Source organism: Brienomyrus brachyistius, chromosome 1 (assembly GCF_023856365.1).
Source record: "Brienomyrus brachyistius isolate T26 chromosome 1, BBRACH_0.4, whole genome shotgun sequence".
Classification (NCBI taxonomy): Eukaryota; Metazoa; Chordata; class Actinopteri; order Osteoglossiformes; family Mormyridae; genus Brienomyrus; species Brienomyrus brachyistius.
Genome location: NC_064533.1, coordinates 21,875,873 through 21,900,504, shown reverse-complemented (window position 1 = coordinate 21,900,504; position 24,632 = coordinate 21,875,873). Strand labels below are relative to the sequence as shown.

The window sequence follows — 24,632 nt, the reverse complement described above, 5'->3', positions numbered from 1 at the left end:
GAATGGCCTCCTCTCGTTTGTATAGTTCTTATGTTCTTACGTTCTTATGTTCTTAATATAATTTGGAGCTAAACTGCTCAGCAATTTGTAGATCTTAAGTAGTACTTTTAAATAAATTTTGTAGGAGATGGGAAGTCAGTTTTCATATTTTCAGCAATACAGTTTTAATATGATGCATGATATCCCAAATGAAAAAAAAAAATCTATAGTGAATGTAATCTGACCAATTGAGCCACTAGAGGCCGCTATTGCTGCAAGAAAAAGCAAGCAATAATCTCGAAAAACTTTATTTGTCGCCAAGGGGTAATTTGAGGCACGTAGAGCAGTGTTGCACAGACACAGAACCAGACATTAAAGGAATAGGACAAATAAAATAAAAATGAAAAATCAGAATAAAAGTAATAATAATAATAATAATAATAATAATAATAAAGAAATAAAGTAATAAAACGGTTCTCAATATATACATAAGGTGCACAATTACAGTTGCAAGTAAGTAAATTAACAGACTAACGTAAGATGCAGAATTAGGGAGGTGAATAGGTAGTGGGGAATGAGAATGTGGTTATTCCTTTATGGGGTTTGGTGCATAAAGGCAGAGGATGATAGTGGCTTCAAGTTCACAAGTTGAACATTTACATTACATTTACATTTACAGTATTTGGCAGACGCCCTTAGCCAGAGCAACTTACATAAGGGCTTTAAGACGCTGTGATGAATTTTTCCAACACTAGCTCAATAAGGACCCAAGCTATGAATACCATCTATCCGAACACTGTTGAGTGCAACAGTTTTTTTTTTTTTTTTTTTGTACACATACACACACACACACGCACACACACGGAAAAGAGCTGAAGAATACAGAGTACTACTTCAGGTATTTCTGAAAAAGGAAAGTTTTGAGTTGTCGCTTGAAGATAGCCAAGGTTTCCGCTGTTCGGACATCAAGGGGGAGTTCATTCCACCAACTAGGTGCCAGGACATAGAAGAGCCGAGATGTGTGTCGTCCTTGTGCCTTGAGGGGTGGTGGGACCAGTCTAGCAGTGCTGGAGGATCAGAGAGATCGGGGTGCAGTACGGGGTGTGATGAAGTCTTTTAGATAGGATGGTGCCAGACCATTTTTGGCTTTGTATACGAGCATCAGTGTTTTGAATTTGATGCGGGCGGCTACAGGAAGCCAGTGGAACAGCCCTTGGAACAAAAGTGGCTCTTCTCTGTGTCCTGCAATCCGGGCAGTGGATTCGGCGCCTGGAAAGAAGCCACTCAAAGGCTGGGAACAGCACATATGAAGAGTCCCAGTGTTTGCAGCTCACATAAGGAAGACAGAGTTCTGACTGGGGATCCAATTATTTTAGAGCACACCTTGACTGCCCTCTACAGGCGGGCTCTGTGATACAGAGTGGTGGCATGGAACCAGCAGGTTATTGAGAATGTTATGACACCCTCAATGAAGGAGTAGTAGAATGTCCTCAAGATGTTCTTGTTGACTCCAAAGCTGCTGAGTTTCCTCGGGAGATACTGCCGCTGCTGGCATCTCATTAGAATCTCCTCAGTGTTGAAGGCAAAACTGAGTATACTATCACAGATAGCAGTATAGTATAGTAAAGCTCCATAGTCTTCCCATGGATTGTGCTGGTGTCTTCTGCTGCCAGTTCCCTATGCTTGTTGGAAAAGGTCACCAACATCGCTTTTGTCTTCTCCACGTTCAGCTCTAGTGAGGCGTGGTCACACCACTCCACAGACTTGTGGAGCATTGAGTTCTGAGGGTGAGAAGGACCAGAGAGCAGAGACAGAAGAACGGTGTCAGCCGCATGCTTGATCAGATAACGGTCATGGTGGGAAGACCTGCAGTCATCTGTGTAGAGGATGAAGAGCAGAGGTGAGAGGACACAGCCTTGAGGAGAGCCAGTGGAGGAGAGGGTCGGAGAAGATGTTGTTAACCAGCACTCTCTGTGTTCTGTTGGTTAAAAAATCTAGGATCCACGGAACTAGCTGGTCATCCAGGTGGAAGAGGGTGGATAGTTTCTCTGCATGGATATGTGGCTGCATAGTATTGAATGCTGAGGAAAAGTCAGCAAACAGAAGTCTGGCTGAGGTGTTGGGACATTCAAGGTGCTTGTGTATGGTGTCCATGATGAATAATTTTGCATCATCAACCCCTCTACCTGCCTGGTGTTTTGCCTGGTATGCAAACTGCAGAGGGTCCATCAGAGCATTAGTCACCTTGACGATGTGCTTCTTCATGACTCTCTCCATGGTCTTCATCACAAGTGAGGTCAGAGCCACAGGCCTAAGGTTGTTCAGAGTCCTGACTGAGCTCTTCTTAGGGATGGGGATCACCGTGGAGTGCTTCCATAACTGAGGAACTGTGCAGCTCTCTACTGATCTTTGACACAGGAGCTGAAACACGCCCCCCCAGCTGCTCTGCGCAATGACGTAGAACACGGCCATTGACATTGTCTAGGTGCTGTGTTCCCCTTGGTCTTCTTGAGGGCTCTCACAACCTTCTCGATGGTGAAGGTGAGATCTGTTCCAGAATTGGACTGTTTATTTTCCATAGCCAATCATATGAAATTGCTCTCATGAAGGATAAGTAACAAGAATGTCAATAAAAATCTAGTCATTGCAAGAATAAAACAAAAGATTAATTAAGGCTTTGGATTGGGAGTGCAGGAAGCAATTACTATAGAGGGATAAGAGCAAACTGTGTACCTGCTGGGGAAGACCCCACTTTGGGAGGATTTGGGGTAGGATTTGGAAGGTTCCTTTGTAACTCTGATGTCTGGTGTGCTCCAGAAAGCTCCTGAAGTCCAGATGAGGGTTTGTGGATCTGGTATTTTGGAGATAAAGTGGAGTAAGGGGCAGTGCCCAAATTGTGTCATATGACCGTCTGCCTAATTTAATTAGGGGGTGATCCTGCAGCCTCCTTTTTCAGGAAAACTAGTAAGCTCCATATGCCTCAGCTCAGCAGAGGTGTTTAAATAAGAGAGATAAATTCACCAGCGACAGGAACAAGAGGATGGATTGCGTACAGGCACCTTAAAGACGGTCTACTCTGATCCTGTCCTGCGATTTTCCATCAAGCTGCTCAGACCCACCCCTGGCTCGTTTGTGCTGGTGAAATGGTGAGTTTCTAAGTGATTCTCATGACTGAGTCTGCTGTTCAAAGTGATCAAAGGTGGGCAGAGTGCAGAAAATCCTCACATCTTATACCAGAGATAGCTAGGTCATTTATTGTAGGCTAAGCTAAACAGGTTGAAATGTTGTGATAAAGCCATGTGATAAAATTGAAGCTTACTTCTATATGTTTCTTCAAATTGGAGGCTTGATGTTTGAATGCAGAAAACAGGAAGGCGCAGCTGAAATGACATGACGACAAAGGTATGCTTCTCACGGGTGAGGCCATGGCTGTACTAGTTCTGTAATCTCATGATTATTAGGGGTTACTCACTTTTTACATAATAACCAATTACCAATTCAGGAGCAATTTCATATGATTGGCTATGGAATATAAACAGTCCAATCGCTGTTAATAGCTTCAAAAGAGAGGAAAATAAGAGCCAATAAAATCAGTAGGCTAAGTTAGGGAAGTAGATACATTTGCAAGACAAATAGTACAATAGAAGTATTTTTACAGCATTTCATATGTACTCAATAACAAGTAAACGAATGCCAACTTTAAACTTAATAATGTATTCATGTACAAACTGTGTCTGCCCTCTTGTCATGTCACAATGTCCAACCCCTATGTATGCACTTGTGTACTTAATCTGTGTAAATACAGCCCCATGTGTCTTATGTTCTTATGTGTCTTATGCCCTTTTCCTGGGAAACAATATCTCGTACCACTGTGTACTTATATGACTGGCATGACAATAAAGTCCACTTGACTTGACTTGACTACAAAAAGTATTTGTAGTTTGTTAATTTACAGCCCTGTGTAAAATGACTCTCTCCCCAAGATTACACAGGGACAGTATGGCTTTGTAACCCTAGAGGGTTTTAGGGTTAAATCCCAGTGGTGTAATTCTGGGAAAGTGTATGTTGGTTCAAGAGCAATATCATCGGTATTAGGGGCGATGCAGATTCAGCAAGCTTAAGCTGCTAAACAGATTACCCCGAATCAGTTTTCTTTTGCCTGCAGGCAGCCTCAGGCATTGCAGGAACCCAGACGGAATGCACTCCCTGCTTAATGATACAGATGTTCCTTTTTTGAAAAGGGAATGAAGACTTGATGGGATGTGAGTGACCCAGTGCACAGAACAAACATTCACTGTTCCAGAGTCGTTGCCAGTGTGTCCAGACTGACCTCACTGCTCGCAGGCATAGAGCTGAAACTCAGGTTGTCAGATTTCCAGCATGATTGCCGGTGAGTCCGGGGTAGTCGGAGGCATATCAGATACAATGGTTATGTCATATTTCAGTAAGCATCCTGCTGCTACAATATAGATTAGTTTATGACTGGTGGAGACATTTCCTGTTACATAACTGTCGTTGAATTCAAAGCAACGCATATAAAAAGAATGTATATAACCAGCATACATGGAGGAACATAATGCTCAATTTTATTGTTTTTAGAATGAGGGTTAATAAACTTGCATCAGTTACATTTGTAACCTTTTTAATATGTATCCTTTCTTTGGATCATCTGCCACACACACACACACACCATCTCCCAGCTGCTCTCGTGCTCCTGCTCTTCTTCGATGACCTCGGCGCTGACGTGGGGACGACGCCCAACCTCAAACAGATCGTCCTGGGACGGTGCTTCAGCTATGTGACACTCATTAGTCCTGGTTCTAGGTAAAACGTGGAGGGTGGGAGGCAGGGATGGGGTCAGAAATAGTGATTTATTCAACAGCACCGCAGCGGAGAAAAGGTACTTTGAATGACACTGATCAAACTTCTCTGTTTCTATAACTATGGGAGATTGGTGTGGCATATAAATTCTTGGTATTTATGGTCAATGTTTGGTTTCAGCGCCTTAGTTTATGTATTTCGTGTCCTCTGTTTTCATAGTGCTGTAACTGCACATGCTCAGAACCTGATCTTCAAAAATATAATTTCTTTAGTGATTTTGTTTCTCACCCATAATTGAACCCATAGGTTCAAGTCTCAGCCTGGGTCACATCTGTGTGGAGTTTGCATGTTCTCTCCATGCCATTGTGGAGTTTCCTCCGAGTACTCCGGTTTCCCCCCCCACAGTCCAAAAACATGCTGAGGCTAATTGGATGTGCTAAATTGCCCACGGGAGTGAATGGTGTGTGAGTGGATGGTGTGAGTGTGCCCTGCGATGGGCTGGCCCCCCATCCTGGGTTGTTCCCTGCCTCGTGCCCATTGCTTCCGGGACAGGCTAGGATAAGCGGTTTGGAAAATGGCTGGATGGATCTTGTCTTTATCTTATTTTGAATTCAGAGCTTGTAAGTGTATATGTTTTTGTGTGTTTGTTTGTGTGTGTGCGGGGGGGGGGTGCTCAGGTTTAACTGTGAGGAGATCTGGAGGGAGTTCCGGAATGCAGTAATCCAGAGAGCGCCATGCGACGTCAGAGTGAAGGACTACAGCTGCATGTTCCACGCAGCTCCCCAAGCCCTCCCCTGTGACAGAGTCAGTCCCACTGGTGTTCACACCCACACCACAATGCACCTGCTTCATCTTCTTCTTGCAGCTTGTGTGAAACATGTTCTTGCTCGCCAGCTCCTCTTCTGGAGTAAGACCCGGGAGTTTGTACACAGTTACTCGGCCATCACACGCCGTTTCTGCACCCTGGAAGATACTCTGGTTGGATATATGTTCAACGACCTGATCTGGTGTGGACAGAAAGAGAAGCACAGAGGTGAAACCTATCCAGAGGCGTAGCTAGAAATTCTTTGGCAGAAAATGTCAACCCCCCAGTAGAATTTGCTCGCCAAGGTGGGAGTAAAATTTACCAAGCATACCCCACCCCTTAATTTTTGTGTAGGGTCAGATACAATGTCATGTAGATGACAGGGTCATTATGGAGAAGAATGTAAACTTCACCTCTCCCTCCCACTAACTATTTTTCTCTCCCACTGAGTATTTGCTAGAAAGTTCGTCTTCTCTATGTGTTTCTGAAAGGGTTCGACTTCAACTCCTGTCCAGAGTGGTCAACCTGCGCAAACCACCCAGTGTACTCCCTGTGGAAGCAAGCATCACAGAATGTGAGCATGTGACCACAATTTGTTACAGAGCAACACAAGCAGTGCTAAACCAGTGAAGTCTGATGTCTCTTCTCTCTGCCTTCCTGCTGCACTGCTGATGGCAAACTATGTGCTGTAAGACAGTGACATGGTGTCATGTTTATTTGGTCACATGCATGGACATCCTGAGGCACTAATGAGCCCCATTACCACCTTATTAATAATACAACGATCTTCTATTTTCTCACTCAGCAAGACAGACGAAGCCCCTGTGTTTATATGCCGTAATCCATAGACATTCATATCGTTTTCCCCTGCTTGGCCCCCTTGCTAAAGTTAAAACAGTTGCATTCTTTGTCCATTCCATTCCTTTAATTTGTTAAACCCTTAAAGCCCCAGTAGATTCCCTGTATATTCCACCCATTCCCCTGTTGCATGGATCCTCATCCTGTCCCAGCTGTGATATTTAAAATGAATGATGCCTCCCCAGAAAAGAAAGCAAGCGGCGTAATGTTTATCAGATGTTATGACTTGCTATGCGACGTGCAAATAGCTGAACATGCTTAGGGCTAAGAGGCCAGCTAGTGAGAGAATTAAATTTCTTTTCTTTAGACATCTGGTGTTCAGTACCTCAGATACAAGATTTGGGACTGTCAGGGTCAGCTTCTGTTGTTCCACTCTGTGTCCTTTCCCCGTTTGGCCAGCAGGTGTTGCTGTTCATCCCGTCCCTCCTGTTGTCAGTCTTTGTGTTGTCCCACTGCTCCCTGTCGGCCGCATGACTTAAATCGTTAAGCATAAGATTTCCTATGAACTGCTCTGTCTTGTGCTTCCTTTGTATTTTGTTTCTTTTGTATCAGTTTAGTCTGTGATTCTGTATTCAGTTTTTGATATTCTTGCTTTGAGCCTTAGTTGTGTTTATCGATCTTTGTTATTCCTAGTGTTGGATTCTGTTTTCCCTGTTTCTTGGTTAGTTCTTAGTTTCCCAGTTTAGTTCCTTGAGTTAATTATTAGTTTCACCTGTGACCTGTTTTCCCAACCCTTATTGATTAATCTCCCCTGCCCTTTGTTAGTCTTGTCACCCCTTAGTATTTAAGTCCCTGCTCAGTTCAGTTCCCCAGTGGTTTGTTGTTGATTGATGGATGTCAGTGAAGTTTCTATGTTGCTAAAGATAGTTATGTTTTGTCCTTCGCCAACCTGCTCCTGGTAACCATTATCTTTTTGTTGTCTGCCTTAATTATCTCTTTTAGTTTTGACCCCTCGAGGTCTGGTTTTGTTTTTGTAGTTATTTCTAGTGTCTTTCTGTTTAAATAAACCCTGTTTTGTCTGGTGAGCCACAAGGGGGTCGTCCACATTTCTGTCTTGCCTGCACCATGTCTCACTCCTGTGCCAAATCCGCCTGGGTCCATAACAGGGGCTGATTGTCTTGGGTCCCCCTGTATCATGTTGCTTTGAGTCTTCCTTATAGCTACATGTACCATTTGTCTCTTGTACTATTTTCCTAATTTTGTGGCACCTTACTTATGCCCCAAGATCCCACACCGTGAAGGAGAACCCAGACATCTTCATCGATTCAGTCAGGTCCAGACCAATTAGGGTGATGTAATCTGTTTCTGATCCACCCTCTTCTCTGACTTCTTAATCCATTAACCAGATAACCCAACCATTACCACAGATTCCCAGTCACTATCCGCCATCACTGAAGTACATTCATATGTAATTGTATTTTCTTCTCATTTGTATATTTACTGATGCAGTTCTCCTTCTGTTAAGAGGTTAGGAATTACTAGGTAAATGTTTCTCATACTGGCAAATTCCAGTATCTGGCATACTTGGTTTCTCATACTAGCATACTTGGCTTCTTGATGTTCACTGTACTTGATAAAATATAAATTCATTGACAGAGATTCAAAGAGATGGAGCTACATGAGCTTTCTGCAGGTCTTTCCTCCAACAGATCACCCCGCATCTGAGGCTAACATCATCCCATGTCCGATGGCTTCTTCCTCCACCATCCCTAAAATGTCTCCATTGCACTGGATCTGTCTGCTTATCTTAACAGTCATGACTTCTGTCCACCTTCTTAGTTTGCAGCTTCTGCATGTGGAAACATCACTGTCATACTGAATGGCTCCATGGAGAACGCCTTTAACAGGACAAGGTGGGGGGGGTTGGAGGCTGTTCTTTATCTCTGTCACACCAGCACTTATCAGAGCTTGTGAGGCACCTCGCAGTTTACTGTACTGCATGTTTGCAGGCTACTGAAGTAACACATGAATCACATACACATATCTCTGCATTGTCAACATGTCAACAGTTCTAACATCATGGCATTTTGAAATATGTCTACACAAAGATTACATATTTCTCTGGATTCTCCATTATAACTTCTTATTGCCAAACTTGCAATGCTTCTCCTTTCTATAAACCACTCGATCTACCAAGTTTTTACCAAGTGCACAAATGTAAATTTAACTGCACAAACTGGAAATTTAACTGTTGTTTAACTGTTTCGAACCACCAGTGCTCCAGTATACTAATGTGGAGGACAGATATTAATTCTGGTTCTGGTTCTATAACCATATTCATAGCATGTTTGGGAGTGTGGAGTTGGACAGCCTGAACCCCAGGATGGTGAACCATGTCAACATCAAGGTGGTAGCCAACCTGGAGGGCCCAATCATGTAGGTGTGATCAGCAGGGCTTAACCTCTGCGTATCAAATTCTCATCACTTCCATGTGTGAACCCTAAAGCAATCAACCCTTGACAGAGAACCTAATCCCTTATGCACATGTCCTTCCTTATGTCAGCCTCTGTCTCTGCCTCTGTGGGCCTTCTGTGTGTCTCCATCATCAGAGATTCCTGCACAAAAGGATCCATTCGGAACCTCATCCAGATCCTGAAGACCAGAGGGTTTCGGTGGACCTGCACTGATACAGATATGTAAGTAGAGCTCTCCACGTGGATCAATATCATATACACTATAAGAACAAAGGTACTGGGACACCTGACCATTAAACCTACAGGAACTTTTATGACGTCCCATTCTAAATCCATAGGCATGCATACGGAGTTAGTCCCCCCTTGCAGTTATAACAGGTGTCACTCTTCTGGGAAGGCTTTCCACCAGATTATGGAGTGCATCTGTGGGAATTTTTGCCCATTCATCCAGAAGAACATTTGTAAGGTCAGGCACTGATGTTGGATGTGAAGGCCTGGCTCGCAATCTCCATTCTAGTTCATCCCAAAGGCAGTTGATGGGGGTGAGGTCAGAGCTCTGTGTCGGCCAGTCAAGTTCTTCCACACCAAACTTACCCAGCCATGTCTTTATGGACTTCATTTTGTGCACAGGGGCACAGTCATGTGGGAACAATTCTATGCTTCCAGCTTTGGGCCCTATTCTGTTCCAGCCTATGGATTTAGAATGGGATGTCATAAAGGTTCCTGTGGGTGTAATGACCACATGTCCCAATATTTTAGTCCATATGGTGTGTAGATCAGGGGTGGCCAATCTTATCCAGAAAGGGTTACAGTGTATGCAGGTTTTCACTGCAACTCCCTAATTAGGTCACTAATTAGAGGATTGATTGACTGAAGAGTCCACATACCTGAGTGTAAACAGCTGACCTAAAGATTATCCCAAAAACCTGCATACACACCGGCCCTTTCTGAATAAGATTGCCCACTCCTGGTGTAGATTGTAGATTATATATGTAGATTATACTGTTTCCCATATACCTGTGCAATTTTCACACATCTTTTATATGTACATTTTAAGCTACATGTAACGCTGCAGTTAAGTAGTTTCTATACTGTGTGAGGTACTGCAGCGAACAGGAAGTACAGGATGCCCTCTGTAAATGTACCTACAGGACACTGATGATTCTTCAGTGCATTCAGAACCCAAGACAACTGTCATGCGAGATATTCCACAACAACCTGCTATAGAATGCTGGGCGCCCTCTGCTGGAACAGAGGACACAGCCATTAAAACGCTGTATTATCAGTTATATCACTGGAGGCTTGTAGAAAGGAAGTAACAGCTTCTGCTAACATCTTATCTAGATATCTACTTGTTCTAGGCTGCATAGGGCTCAGAGTGGGCATAGATCCCATGTGAGCTGTAACTATAGCAGCGTGTGGCTCAGTGGGCTGAGCCTTTGTGTCTGTGATCTGAAGGTTGCCAGTTCAAACCTGGACTTGGTATGTGTGTGGGCCCTTTAGCAAAGCCCTTAACCCCCAGCCTGCTGGATGCTGCAGTGGGTGGCTGTTCTTTATGGCCAGCAAGATGGAATTGGTGAAAAGAGAATTTTCCCATCGGGAACAATAAAAGTATATTGTTTTTTAATTATTATTATGAATGGTTTTTGATTATCTGTGTAATAGAAGACTCATTCTGAGAGGTTGTTTAGCAAACTCCTGAAGTACTATGTCAGAGGGCATTGATTAGATTAGAGACTTGGAAGCAGTACAGTTTTTACCAGGACCAGGATTTCAAAACGCCTTGGTGTGACCTTAAAATATGTAAATATTAAGTCTGAAGTTTTGACTGTGGGAGTTTATTTGACGCAGTAAAAACACAGCTCCAATAATCTCCAGGCTGCAAAATTCACTACACAGTTTTTATAAACAAACTGCATGTTTATAATGTCTTTGTAATTTATTTGGGTCTCCTGTTTCACAATCTACTAAATGACTTCATCACAGGTGTGTTTGTACATTGATACATTGTGTGTTTGTGCATTGAATCCCCCGAAATGCATTTTGCATTTTATAAGGAAGTGTCAGGTTATCCCTGATGTTTAGCATATGCTATTAACTACTGCATATGTATGTTTTATGATATGCCATGCTGGACAGTTGTCTGCTGTATAATCGTTATTAATAAATGTTCCATGTATCAAAAGTCACCTGACTGATTTCTGCACTTTATATTCCCTCTAATAGTATAATTATAGAGTTGAATAATTAATATCATTTTATTTTCTGAATATATGAGCAATTCCTCTGTGAATATTGCTGAAAAACTAAAGTGCAACTGGAAACTCCATCCCTTGTGTCTGTGACTGTTTACACTTGGATCATCCCGTCATCCACTTCTGTGTGCTTTTAGAAATATGCCACATTCTTCGGGTGTTGCTTTTGGTGTTGAATTATTGGTTGTCAAATTGGCTTTTTTCATTTCCACTGCCGTAACCAGTCTGTGGACGAACATATAGCACAATAAAGGGCTTTAAAATTAAGCACAGCTACCACCACAGCTACCAGTCACAGGGAAGAAAGTTCTCAGAAATATTATGGTTGCACAATGAACATCCTCAGTTGTGAGTGTATGTGAATGCATTGTGCAGCTGTATCAGTACATGTTTGTGGATTCCGACTTGCCTCAGAGGCAGGTTCTCCTGCTTTGGAAACCAGCAGGCTTTTTAAAAAGAAGCTTTTTTTGAACAAGAGGGATTGGCAACACAATGGGAAGTTAACTTCTTATCAGATCATTCCTTATCCTTTATTTACCACTTACACAAATACATGCACTCTGGAATGCTTCTCTTTGCCTACTCCATCCCGCACTCCATGAGACACTCAGACAGTTCAAATGCAGTTCAAAGCAAGCCCTGCATGTCATAGAACATTATCATCTTTTCTTCATATCTTCTACTTCTACCTCCCAGGTAGTTTTTGGTTGTTAATTACTGCTTGGCTGCTATCACTTCAAGTTCAATGGTCGCGCCTTTGAACACAAATCATATCCTAACTGTCATTAAGCTGAACACCTTATTAGATTATTGTTTGATGTGATGCTATAAGTCTTTATTTCATTTAGGCCTAATATCATATTGTTTCCAAAAGAACAGTATCCAACTATTCATATCGGTATCATTTTTGATTTGCGTGTTGTGTTTTTATGGCTGTGGTTCCAACTTTTCAGTTCAAAGAATTTAGCAGAAAATGTAAAAATACAAAAATAAAACCTAGAATTCACAATCAATAAATTCAAAGTGGGAAATAGTTTGCCTCATGGGTTTATTAAAGCAAAGAGTAAGTTAATGAAACTGGAGCACACGCTTAGGAACTACAAAGGATTAAGAATAACACAAAGCCAAACTCCCATTCTCCACCTTTACTCACTGCTTCAGCCCAGCCGGTCACATAGTTATTTACTGAGTTCGCCAGCTGGCCTTCAACAGCAACTAAGTGTGTATAAGACCGGCTTCCCTCACAGGCTCTCATGGTACTCCCCTCCCCTCCCCCCAACTTTCTAGTTCCACTAACCTAGAACTCCCTTTTCATACAAATACAGTGGACTCCAGAAGTACTTATACATCCCCCACTGGAAATGCACTGAAATGCTGCAAAAACATTAAATATTACAAAGACAAACTCTAAATACCAACATGTGAGAAATGCTGTACTTTACTAATGTTTGAATGGAATCAAATAAAATTATTCATTCATTTAATTAATTAAAAATCTGTTTCAAAACTCAAACCTTCTGTGTCATCCCATCAAAAGTGTGCATGGAACATTAATAAACTGTGATATTTAATGGGGTTTGGCTGTATCCATCCATCCATTTTCCAAACCGCTTATCCTACTGGGTTGGGGGGGGTCCGGAGCCTGTCCCGGAAGCAATGGGCAAGAGGTAGGGGACATGGGGAGAACATGCAAACTCCGCACACATGTAACCCAGGCGGAGATTAGAACCCAGGTCCCAGAGGTGTGAGGCAACAGTGCTAACCACTGCACCACCATGCCGCCCCTATCTCTATACAGTGTAAATATATAGTATTTTAGTGCATTTCCAGTCAAGGGTCCCAATGATTCTGGAGACCATTGTAAAATGTATTCAGTTTTTAGCAATGCTATTCTATCTAGATCAGTCAAGGAATAATAAGCTGGTCCGGACGCACACATGTGAACAGTAGAATGTGAACATTGTTAGAGTAACGTTAGAATGAGTGGCAGGAGCTCTGGCCCATCCTCCAGGTCAGCCAGTGAATGCAGTCGGAAATTCCTATACGCGTGGGCTGCATTTGGCTGACACTGACTCCCAGCGGTTACATTTCTCTGAGCCAATGACTAAGGGATTTGGAAAAGTTGTCTGTCAGTAAACAATCTTGGCGTCTGCCATCATCGCTGTTTTTATCTCTCTGACTTCCACACCACGCCAGATATATACGAATATGTTTCGAGGGGGGTTCTACCTCGTAAGTTTGCTACCTGCCTACGTGCCTGATCGAAAGCAGAAATTTTCGCGGTGGGGGGGGGGGCATTTTACCAAGTGGCTACATGCCTATGGAGCAGAATTTTTACTTTAAAAAGCCTTTGTGTTTCTCTGGCTAGTGGTCCTTGCCCATATCTGTCCCTGTCCTGGTTATCCTTGCGTTCATCCCCCTGTTCCTGTTCGGTTGTCTTTTTGTGGTTGCTAGTGTTGCCAGTGTTTTTCCTGTAGTCTCATGCCCCATCTCATACCTTGTGGTGTCCTCCGGTTAGTTTCTCTTGTTCTGTCTATACATCCTTCATAGGTCTTGCTTGTGTCTCTGCACTCCTGGTTTGTCCACCTGTCCGCACAGGTTCTTCTCAGTGGTGTTTGGTCTGTTCTCCTTGCTGTTTCTGGTTTGTTCTGTGCTCTTAGTGGTGTTCTGTGTTGGATCTTGTGCTCCGGTCTGGTATCTCTCAATCTCTGTACCCATAATCCCAAGCTGTGCACTACTCCTGTGTTGAGGTTTTGTTTGTTCCTGTCCTGTCTTGTGTCTAGTCCATGTCCTTATCTGACCACCCCATTGTGTGGCCCCTTGGTCCTCTCCCCAGTTTGTTCTTCATTTGTGTATGGGGTGGGGGTACTGTCATATCTTACCCTGCTTGATCTCCCTCCTGGTGTGGCTTTAACCAGCCACACTTGTCCCTCATTAGTGCTTCCCTGTCTTGTGTTCCCCAGTTCCATCACTGAAATCGTATTGTCTAGTCTGCTGTTCCTTATCCTCCCCCCCTGTTCTCTCCATCCTGTTTCTTGTTTGTTTCAGTACCTTTTAATAAACCCTTTGTTTGCCCCAATGCCTGCTCCTGCGTCTTCTGTTCAGTCCGCACGTGACAAGCAAATATACATCAATTACTGGACTAACTACTGTTTCTAAAGAAGCACAAAGATATATTTACTGGCGAAATTCACGATAAATAGCCTAGTCTATGCCCGTGCATGCTTGAGTGTATGCATTGTGCGATTATGTGCGTGCGTGTATGTGATTTGTAACGCTACGTTGAAACTGCTAAGGCGTGGAATTTTCAGGAAGTTTGATTTATAACCAGAATGTACAGAACCGTAACAACATGCATGCCAATTTCTCCAAACAGCGCAAATGTTAACTTAAATGACATTGCTCCTATTAGTTGCTGTGAAATTTGTGTATCACTACATGTTGTCATTAAAGTCAACTTATCCTAATTGTTTGTATCGTCATATAATAGGCCTAAGGGGATTGGAAAAATTGTCTGCCGGTAAACAATCCTGCAACACCACGTTATTTAATTTCCCCTAATTGTATGTACCGTCATGAAAAGTATTAAGTTTAATTACTCTAACCAATTTGTCACATGCATGTTAAATGCAAGGACTACTTGGGGCTATGAATGACTGTAGGGTATGAGTGTGTTTGTGAGTGTGTAAGGGACCAGGGTCCCTCTGACACTGACTGAGATTAGTTGCTGGAAGATGGATGGATGAGTTTTGAATATTTAGCTGTTCCAGTACCTGTCTGACGTTTATAAGACAGGAAATGCAGACTGTTGGAAACATTACTGAAATCTTGGCTGAAATGTCAGTAGTCTGTTTGGCGGATGTCAGGGGATGTAAAGTTAAGAAAAAAGGAATCACCGCAATAAAAGTGGTGAGAGGGGAACAGAGCGGCGGTGCAGACTGACGCACTTTGACTTTACGCACCTCCCTTTGATAACACGCTGTACCTCCTGCATCGATTTCACACAGACTAGTACAACACCACAAGATGTTCTCTCAAACATCTCAGAACACATCGTTTACAGGATGTAAAACTTCACTCCATTGCCGTCCAAAGTCCATCCATCCATCCAAATTTCCAAACCGCTTATCCTTCTGGGTCGCAGGGGGTCCGGAGCCTATCCCAGAAGCAGTGGGCACTGGACGGGGAACAACCCAGGATGGGTACTCGCTGAGGAGAAATTGCTGCAGGAGTGTCCACATTCCTAATCGACTCTTATAGATCAGACTTGCTATAACTCTGGCCCAGCAAAACACAGGAAATATTTTTGTATTATGCTTGAACACAATTGTGCCCATTTAATAATGATCAATTATGAGAAATGCTGCCGTTTGCTTTTCACTGTAAATCCCAGTCGATATCAGTCTAATGCAGCAGTTAACGTGCCCGTGAAGGTCTCATTCGCGCAGACGGAATTCTGAGATCAGGGCTGTTTTTACTGCTGACGCGTTTATAACGAAGCAGGTGATGTGGTGCACGGCCAAAGCAACAGCAAGCAGGGGCCTTTTCCTCTTTCGGCACTAACAGGTCAGGTCTGAGCACGTTGCGTTTTATCTGCGACGGCCACAACCTGCAGGGCCACTGCACACCAGTCAGGGGAGAGGGAGCCGTTTTCCCGGGAAAAGTAATAAAGGTGATGACGCCTTTTTTAACCTGGAGCTGAATCAGTCAACACAAATAAATATGTTTGACCCTGAAAGCCGTGCAAAGTCAGACAACCTCCAATCTCCCCAAGTCAGACTCGCAATAGTGCTAGCAGATTTATAGCGAGTGCTCATTTTTCTATTAAGGATTTAGTTTTAATAAATCTATACATAAGGGAGCACATTTATCTTTAAGGCAAAGAGACAAAACACAAGCTGAGCGATCCTGGAATAATCTTCAGCCACCGATCTGACACCAGCTCCACGTTTTGCATTCAGATGGCTGTGAACCTCGTCACGTTACTCCAACTAGCGCAAGGTCCCTCAGAGAAAAGTGCATTTAGCCAGACGCCTGGTGACGATCTTGCCTGGAATGGACCGTGTCCTCCCCTTTAATTGGCGATAGCATGAAACTCAGAGCATCGATGCAGCATTATGACATGGTCACCGCCATCCAAGCATCACAGGTATCATCATCAATAACGTGGAAAAACAGAAATGTTTGTCTGATAACAGGCACAGACCTTCACTGCATGTGCCGCGCTGAAATATTGCATTTAAGTATATTAAGTATTATAAGGAGGTTCCAATCATCCTGCACTCTGCACTAATAAGTTCACCAGAATTGCACACTTTATCTATTCAACATGAACATGGAACAACATGGACCTGTCTGTGACGTTGAAGCCAGTGCGTCTCTTTCGTTTTGGAAAGACTTTGCAGGACAATTGTTGTTTGCCTCCCTGGCACTGATGTTAGTTCTCAGACGTTTATTTTTACAAGCTCCCCCAAGAGTCGCCGCCATCCCGAGGCAGCCTTAGTGAATAGCAAAGGCTGATCGCAAAGCCATTTGTTATCCTCTCCTGCAGGAATCTGTCTACGCGCAGAACTGTTTGAATATATTAGCTTGTTATCTTCATACGGTTGCATCAAGATACTTTGGCGCGGGGAGGAATTAAGCGCTGCAAAGTGCTCTGCACGTTGTCAGCAAGTCTGCAGCCGAGGCAGCGGAGAGAATCGATGCTGTTTTTCAACAAGCGGACAAAGTGGAGTGGAGCAGCAGCCAGGGCCAGAAATCTATACATTAGAGCCGCATTTGTGTGTTTTTTTCGGCCTATAAATAGGACGATGTGTGGCTTTGCAGCTTACGACTCAGAAAGTCGTTTGGTTCAAATCTCAATACTGGCAGAGTGATGTCACCATTGGGCCCCTGAGCATGACACATCAAGGACTGTCTGACCTTGTTCTCTGGTCGTCACTTCTACATCACTTTGGCAAAAGCTTCAGCTAAATAAATAAAAAATGCAATTAACTGTCACGTAACTAAATGTAAAAGGATAATATTTAAGAATACAACATTCAGGTATAAAACTTTAGGAGCTGGAACTAGTTCAATGACAAGCTAATTAACTGAATTATGCAAATTGCCTGAGTTCTGCAATGGACCAGTAAGGTAAGCCTGTTTACTCTTTTGCTTGTTCAGTGATATCACCTGCGCTCTGACAAGGGAGCAAATCGCATCGAAACCATTTCCCGACCAGACTGAAATACACTCGGCTGAGAACAACTGATCTACCAAGCACTTCAGCACAAAGTAAAATGGTATAATAAGCTTTGTTTTTAGGAAAACTGATGCCGTGTGGCTGAAGGTCCTGTACCATAAAGTTCTACATTCACTGTGTGATATATATACCGTATACAGACATATAGAGTTTTGTGTGTGCATGCATTTTTTTTATTTAATTTGAAAAGTGTAAATTGCCAGCCATGCTTCAGCTTACAGCCAAAATGCCCCTTGATGTGCAGCCTAGTGTTTACAAAGTCATTAACTCCAAGCAGGCAGGACAGGAAGCCCAGGGTATCTGCAATCCTGAACGTGTATTTGACTCCGTCTGTCGTCTCCTTCATCCTCTTCCCTGCTTGCCCTGAGTGCTGCTCGCAGATCTTGAAAGGGCATTTGGAAAAACTGAATTCCCAAAACTGTGCTAGTAAGCAGGGTGCTTCTGTAAACCACAGCCATTTGTGACTGATAAGGAACCACAGCAGTCACGAAACAGTAAAGCGGGGTCAAACCAAACCAAACCAAATCAAACCAAACCAAACCCAACCAAACCAAACCACACTGTTTGTCGCATCACTTGACACTTTGTATGTGCAGATGAGTGAAAAACTTGCACAGGCATCAGTCATGCTTACATTTTACTAGTACTGTATAGCAGATGATTTTATCCAAAAGAACATACTTTTTTTGAGAGCAGGGAGTGCTTTTCATTACCAAGAACGCAAAGATCGTCCTTGTGGTCTTGGCAAGACCGATCTTCCTAACTTGGCTCCCAAGAACACACTTGGGGTGCAGTGAATCATGGGATTGGTCTTGTTCAGGAGGATGCAACTGATGCATCCTTGATATTTGTGGATGGGCAAGAATGACATCTGGGGATTTTTACTGTCCTCTATACTTCTTCTTGAGTATTTACCTGGTCTTCAGCAATGGAAGATGCTGTGAAACATGAACACAAGTATGGTCAAGTAGGCATATTGTTTTCAAATCCAATGAGTCCTGAAATCGTCGCACGTCGACCTGCCATTACGGCATGCTAACTCTAATTAAGGGTTGCAACAAATCGCTTCAAAATGTAAATGATTTACTCTACTCCACAACCTCGCATAATGAGTCCTGGCTATTTTAATTGTGAGACGTAAATTCTTTATGCAAATAATGTCCCCTCAGCAACTCAATATTATTTACTCGTGTCGGTTCGATGGCCAAAATGAGGAAAATGAGTCTGAATCATATAATCCATTTTATTCAGCGTCAGGGTTCATCCATCCATCCATTTTCCAAACTGCTTATCCTACTGGGTTCCGGAGCCTATCCCAGAAGGAATGGGCACGAGGCAGGGAACAACCCAGGATGAGAGGCCAGCCCATCGCAGGGCACACTCACACACCATTCACTCACACACCATTCACTCACACATGCACACATCATTGACTCACATTCACCCTGGAAATGCCGCTCTTTCCGAACCCTCGCTTGCGCGCTGTGCGCCTTCCCTTCTGGGCATCTCTCTCCGGACTTTTTTACTGACAGATACTAAATGTTGTAATTTCCTTTCCGCCTTTGGAGCCAAAACACCACTTTCCATTTATCTAATGCAATTAAACCCAGTGGACAAACGTCCCATTTTTCAGAGTTCCTGCAGGAGCCAAGAGTACCATTCTGACCACACGCCCCGTAGCTGCAGGCTAGCGGACCGCATTTCGCTCATAACCGTCTGAGGTTAAGCTGGATTATAAACTGAACGCATTATCCATCCATCCATCCATTTTCCAAACCGCTTATCCTACTGGGTCGCGGGGGGTCTGGAGCCTATCCCGGAAACAATGGGCACAAGGCAGGGCACAACCCAGGATGGGGGGCCAGCCCATCGCAGGGCACACTCACACACCATTCACTCACACATGCACACCTATGGGCAATTTAGCAACTCCAATTAGCCTCAGCATGTTTTTGGACTGTGGGGGGAAACCGGAGTACCCGGAGGAAACCCCACGACAACATGGGGAGAACATGCAAACTCCGCACACATGTGACCCAGGCGGAGACTCGAACCTGGGTCCCAGAGGTGTGAGGCGACAGTGCTAACCACTGCACCACCATGCCGCCCCTTGAACGCATTATGTCAAAAAAATTATATACCGCAAAATCTTCCGTTATTATTTAGTAAATGTATGTAAAACAATCGATTTCCTGTGTTTTGACTAGCGGGCTGGCCACTCCCAAAGGATAGATAATTTCAGTTTTGCTGACAAGCAGCGACGGCCCACAAACAACATGATAATGTGACCTGAAAGGCACCAAAAGCTTCCAGATAAATACATTTAAACTGTTACATGAATAACCTAAAACCCTAAGTGACATCACAAACGTGGCAGCAGGGGGCGTAATCGAGCGTGTGTCTCACGCCATTGCCTCTGTCGAAGTGAAAGAATCATGGAAATTAAAAGAGGCTGCTTCTGCTGCCAGACGGGGGCCCTTTCATCTGTAACTTTCTGGGGGGGCTGCTCACCCCAGAATTTTGACAGTTCATTGATGTGCTTGTTCATTTGCTAATTGATTAATTTTAAGAGTGGATTAAGAAGGCACTTCATCTTCATTCGTTACAGCACTGTGTCCAAACTTCTTCTCTCCTTCCATGGAAAATCAAAGGCTGTTCACCCCTCCTCCATGACAGGTAGGGTTACACTCACACTGCTCACATTCATTACACAGCAAACCACATCCCAGAATTCTAAGAAACATGTCAGTGTCTAAATTGCCCATAGGTGTGCATGTGTGAGTGTGTATTTCAGTGCATGAAGAGCACAAATAACTCCAATGTTTTGTGAATTAAGTGTGAAATAATGATTACAGTAATTTCATTCATCATTTAGATGCCAAACTGACTTTTTCCATCCATCCATCCATCCATTTTACAAAATGCTTATCCTACTGGGTCGCGGGGGGTCCGGAGCCTATCCCGGAAGCAATGGGCACGAGGCAGGGAACAACCCAGGATGGGGGGCCAGCCCATCGCAGGGGACACTCACACACCATTCACTCACACATGCACTCCTACGGGCAATTTAGCAACTCCAATTAGCCTCAGCATGTTTTTGGACTGTGGGGGGAAACCGGAGTACCCGGAGGAAACCCCACAACAACATGGGGAGACATGCAAACTCCACACATATGTAACCCAGGCAGAGACTCGAACCCGGGTCCCAGAGGTGTGAGGCAACAGTGCTAACCACTGCACCACCAGGCCGCCCCGCTTCAGCTTATATGTGATGTAATTCTACCTGTATCATCAAAGTCCCTTTTTTAAATTGCTTAGCACCTGTTACCAAACCACCTTCCATAGCACCTGTTACCAAACCACCTTCCATAGCACCTGTTACCAAACCACTTTCCATAGCACCTGTTACCAAACCACCTTCCATAGCCCCTGCAACAGTCTGGATGTTGGGAAGGTTTGCTGCCAAACTCTTCATCTGAGTGCTGAAAAGGCTTGTACAAGTAAGACAGGGAGATGCTTACTTTTTTAATAAAATATTTCTAATATACTCAAATGTGATTTGACTCCTACTCATCTCTCTTTTGATGTTGATGTGATATATTTGAGATATATCTGTACACATGAAACATCTAATGGAAATAAGGGGTATTGGAAATAGTCGTTCACCACATCTTGTGTCCTGAGCTTGAGGTTACGTCCACATAAGGCAGCAGCATAAACCGAGTGCATTTTCAACACCAGTGGAGAACACATTCCCAGCATTCCACACTTCACTGGTCCTTACTATATTCATGGGTGTTGTGCAGATGTATGAGGTCTAGGCAGGCATGGAGTGAAGTAGTAAAATAAGTCTGAACCCCCCAGAATTTTTTTGCTATCTTTCAGGCAAGTATGGAATATCAAGTTTGAACTCCACCTTGAAATCTGCTTCAGACCCTGGTGGGTGAAATCTACACATTTATGCTCCCCCCTTCCCCAACTGATAGAGACCTGCTGAAAGGGCTTCCGGACACCCACAAACCATTTCTGGCTGTGGGCCTGGATCTAGATCAGCTGTTTTGAAGCCAGGTTTCACAGTTGGGGTATGAAGAATGTGAGTGACTGAAGAGAAAAGAATGTCTGCACAGGATCTATGTGTAGGGGGAGCTGTGGTGGGCATGGCCAAAGAGTATTATCAGTACATGTGGTCTAACCATCGGCGAGCCAACTGCAACTGGTTTAAAAGCAGTCCTAATGCAGCAACAGGGCTATTGTTCACATCACGGTCCTGGTAGCTTACCAAGCCAGAGGACCGGTCCCAGAATGACCGAACTGGATTCATTGTGCATTCTGTCCAGGCAGGGCACCCAGAGGTGAAGATTTCTGAAGATGAAACAAACACAGGACACAAAGACAGTCGCATATATTTAAAACACATATTTTTCCTTCCTAGAGCATTACGGCATCAAAGCGCACGCCTCAAAAATCAAGAACACAAGCACATGGAAATAGCCAAAGTATTCAGAAAGGCCACAGAGGGCTGCTGAGGACAGCAAACACTAATAAGCAGTTTGGGCAACAGTGCTAACCACTGCACCACCATGTCGCCCCCCCTGGATGTTATCATTTAAATTAATTTCCCCTAATTGTATGTACTGTCATGTAATAAGGGAATTGGAAAAGCTGTCTGTCAGTGAAGTCTTGATGCTTGCCATCCTCACTGTTTTTGTCCTCCATCCACACCACTGGATCAGGTCAGTCGCCAAAAATACATTTCGGGAGGTGTCCTGCAACCCTACAAATAAGTTTCGAGGCGGGTTCAAACTCGTAAATTTGCTACCTGGCTTGTAATATTACCACATGACTAAGCGCCTGCACTGGATATCAGGATTTATAGCTACGTGACTCCTACACATGCCTGTCTTCTGCACCAAATGTCTTGATATTTTTTTTACCAGTAAACTGTGAAAGCTGATGTAATAATGTTTATGGCGCAAACTAAACCCTTAATGCTCAATAAGAGCAGTGTCATGTTCTGCCCTGCCTGCAGATCCTCCTGTCTCCTCCTAACAAGCCACACCTTTCGCTTGTTAGCTTTACTTCTCACTCCTGCCCTCCTGTGATTCACACCAGCTGCCTGTCATTGTGCTTTATTGTTAGTCTGGTATATAAGTGATTTCCTGGTTTGTGATTCTTAGTTCTGTCATTGATGTTATGCTGTCCACCCTCCCGGTCCCTATACTCTCCCCTCTTTGATGGAATTCCTTTAATAAACCTTATTTTGTTTGCCTCTGTCTGCTCCAAAATCCACTGCAGATTCCCTGGCTGTGGACTGCTGTACCTTTCTAGGGTATATGTGAGGTTGCTCGCCCAGCCGGCGGTTTGCCTTTCTCCAGCGATGGTGGTGCTCCTCTGGGAATTATGGGGGTGCATAATCTCTCTCACCATGGATTCTCCACTAGAGGATGCACTTGCGATAGTGGGATTCCTCTGGGCCCTCCATGAAGAGGTGTGTGTGGGTGTGGCAAGCCCCATGAAAGAGGACACTGTCACCAGCTCCAAACTTGCTAACTCCTTCTTGCCTGAAACCAGACCATCGAATGAGTGTCTGGGACCCTTTGCAGTACTATTACTTGGAACAGACAGTCTGTCTCCCTGAGCCTCTCCATTAGCTTGTGCGATCAAAAACTCTTCCAGCCATGCCTGAACCCGACTTGGACAAACCTGTCTTGTCCCAATGAGGTCTCCACCACTTCCACTGAGCCCTCCTTTCTACATCTGTTCCAGTTCCTACCCTGCAGGCCCCTTAGTGCCCTGTTGTCCTTGTTCCTGGTCCCATCTCTGCTCTTTCCCTGCAGACCCATCAGCACCCTCCTTTTCCCTAGACCCCTTAGTGCCTCCTGGTACCCAGGGTCCTCCAAGGCTTGGGAGAACCCACATCCTTGGGTCATTATCCTGCATGCTGGGACCCTCAAGATCTTTCCCCCCAGCCTTCCTCTGTTCCTACCTGTTCTGTCCCAGTTTTTGTTTTCCTTCAGCACTCTGTCCAGCCTTTGTGTTTCTCTGGCTAGTGGTCCTTGCCCATGTCTGTCCCTGTCCCGGTTATCCTTGCGTTCGTCCCCCTGTTCCTGTTCGGTTGTATTTTTGTGGTCCCTAGTGTTGCCAGTGCTTTTCCTGTAGTCTCATGCCCCATCTCATACCTTGTGGTGTCCTCCAGTTAGTTTCTCTTGTTCTGTCCATACATCCTTCATAGGTCTTGCTTGTGTCTCTGCCCTCCTGGTTTGTCCACCTGTCCGCCCAGGTTCTTCTCAGTGATGTTTGGTCTGTTCTCCTTGCTGTTTCTGGTTTGTTCTGTGCTCTTAGTGGTGTTCTGTGTTGGACCTTGTGCTCCGGTCTGGTATCTCTCAATCTCTGTACCCATAATCCCAAGCTGTGCACTACTCCTGTGTTGAGGTTTTGTTTGTTCCTGTCCTGTCTTGTGTCTAGTCCATGTCCTTATCTGACCACCCCATTGTGTGGCCCCTTGGTACTCTCCCCAGTTTGTCATTCATTCGTGTATGGGGTGGGGGTACTGTTATATCCTACCCTGCTTGATCTCCCTCCTGGTGTGGCTTTAACCAGCCACACTTGTCCCTCATTAGTGCTTCCCTGTCTTGTGTTCCCCAGTTCCATCACTGAAATCGTATTGTCTAGTCTGCTGTTCCTTATCCTCCCCCCCTGTTCTCTCCATCCTTTTTCTTGTTTGTTTCAGTACCTTTTAATAAACCCTTTGTTTGCCCCAGTGCCTGCTCCTGCGTCGTCTGTTCAGTCCGCACGTGACAAGCAAATATACATCAATTACTGGACTAAGTACTGTTTCTAAAGAAGCACAAAGATATATTTATTGGCGAAATTCACGATAAATAGCCTAGTCTATGCCCGTGCATGCTTGAGTGTATGCATTGTGCGATTATGTGCGTGCATGTACGTGATTTGTAACGCTACGTTGAAACTGTTAAGGCGTGGGATTTTCAGGAAGTTTGATTTATAACCAGAATGCACGGAACCGTAACAACATGCATGCCAATTTCTCCAAACAGCGCAAATGTTAACTTAAGTGACATTGCTCCTATTAGTTGCTGTGAAATTTGTGTATTACTACACGTTATCATTTAAGTTAACTTATCCTAATTGTTTGTATCGTCATGTAATAGGCCTAAGGGGATTGGAAAAATTGTCTGCCGGTAAACAATCCTGCAACTCCACGTTATTTAATTTCCCCTAATTGTATGTACCGT

At 44.1% G+C, this 24,632-nt stretch overlaps 1 protein-coding gene and 2 long non-coding RNA genes across 6 annotated transcripts; 1 reads left to right on the top strand and 2 right to left on the bottom strand.

Moving 5' to 3' along the window:
- Positions 1 to 1,314: 1,314 nt before the first annotated feature.
- Positions 1,315 to 3,370, bottom strand: LOC125739115 (uncharacterized). Its single transcript, XR_007397056.1, has 3 exons — positions 3,299 to 3,370; positions 2,713 to 2,830; positions 1,315 to 2,527 (listed from the first exon to the last, which is right to left on the bottom strand). It is a non-coding gene; the product is annotated as an uncharacterized LOC125739115 (long non-coding RNA).
- LOC125739053 (ADP-ribosyl cyclase/cyclic ADP-ribose hydrolase 1) lies at positions 3,054 to 10,637 on the top strand. Of its 3 annotated transcripts, XM_049008759.1 has the most exons (11): positions 3,054 to 3,125; positions 3,324 to 3,381; positions 4,221 to 4,369; positions 4,680 to 4,803; positions 5,478 to 5,604; positions 5,695 to 5,833; positions 6,097 to 6,179; positions 8,243 to 8,316; positions 8,747 to 8,839; positions 9,013 to 9,099; positions 10,029 to 10,637. In XM_049008759.1, exons 3-11 carry the CDS (start codon positions 4,360 to 4,362, stop codon positions 10,102 to 10,104), a joined length of 813 nt encoding a protein of 270 aa, XP_048864716.1. In that variant the 5' UTR covers positions 3,054 to 3,125; positions 3,324 to 3,381; positions 4,221 to 4,359; the 3' UTR covers positions 10,105 to 10,637. The 3 variants fall into 3 exon arrangements, with proteins under 3 accessions (XP_048864716.1, XP_048864696.1, XP_048864706.1); XM_049008739.1 differs by lacking the exons at positions 3,054 to 3,125; positions 3,324 to 3,381; positions 4,221 to 4,369 and having other exon boundaries at positions 4,556 to 4,803; XM_049008749.1 differs by lacking the exons at positions 3,054 to 3,125; positions 3,324 to 3,381; positions 4,221 to 4,369 and having other exon boundaries at positions 4,556 to 4,803; positions 8,967 to 9,099.
- On the bottom strand, positions 4,544 to 24,632 carry LOC125739114 (uncharacterized). 2 transcript variants are annotated; one of them, XR_007397055.1, is made up of 4 exons: positions 24,110 to 24,632; positions 13,630 to 14,183; positions 5,644 to 5,804; positions 4,544 to 4,799 (listed from the first exon to the last, which is right to left on the bottom strand). It is a non-coding gene; the product is annotated as an uncharacterized LOC125739114 (long non-coding RNA). The 2 variants fall into 2 exon arrangements; XR_007397054.1 differs by lacking the exon at positions 24,110 to 24,632 and having other exon boundaries at positions 13,630 to 15,398.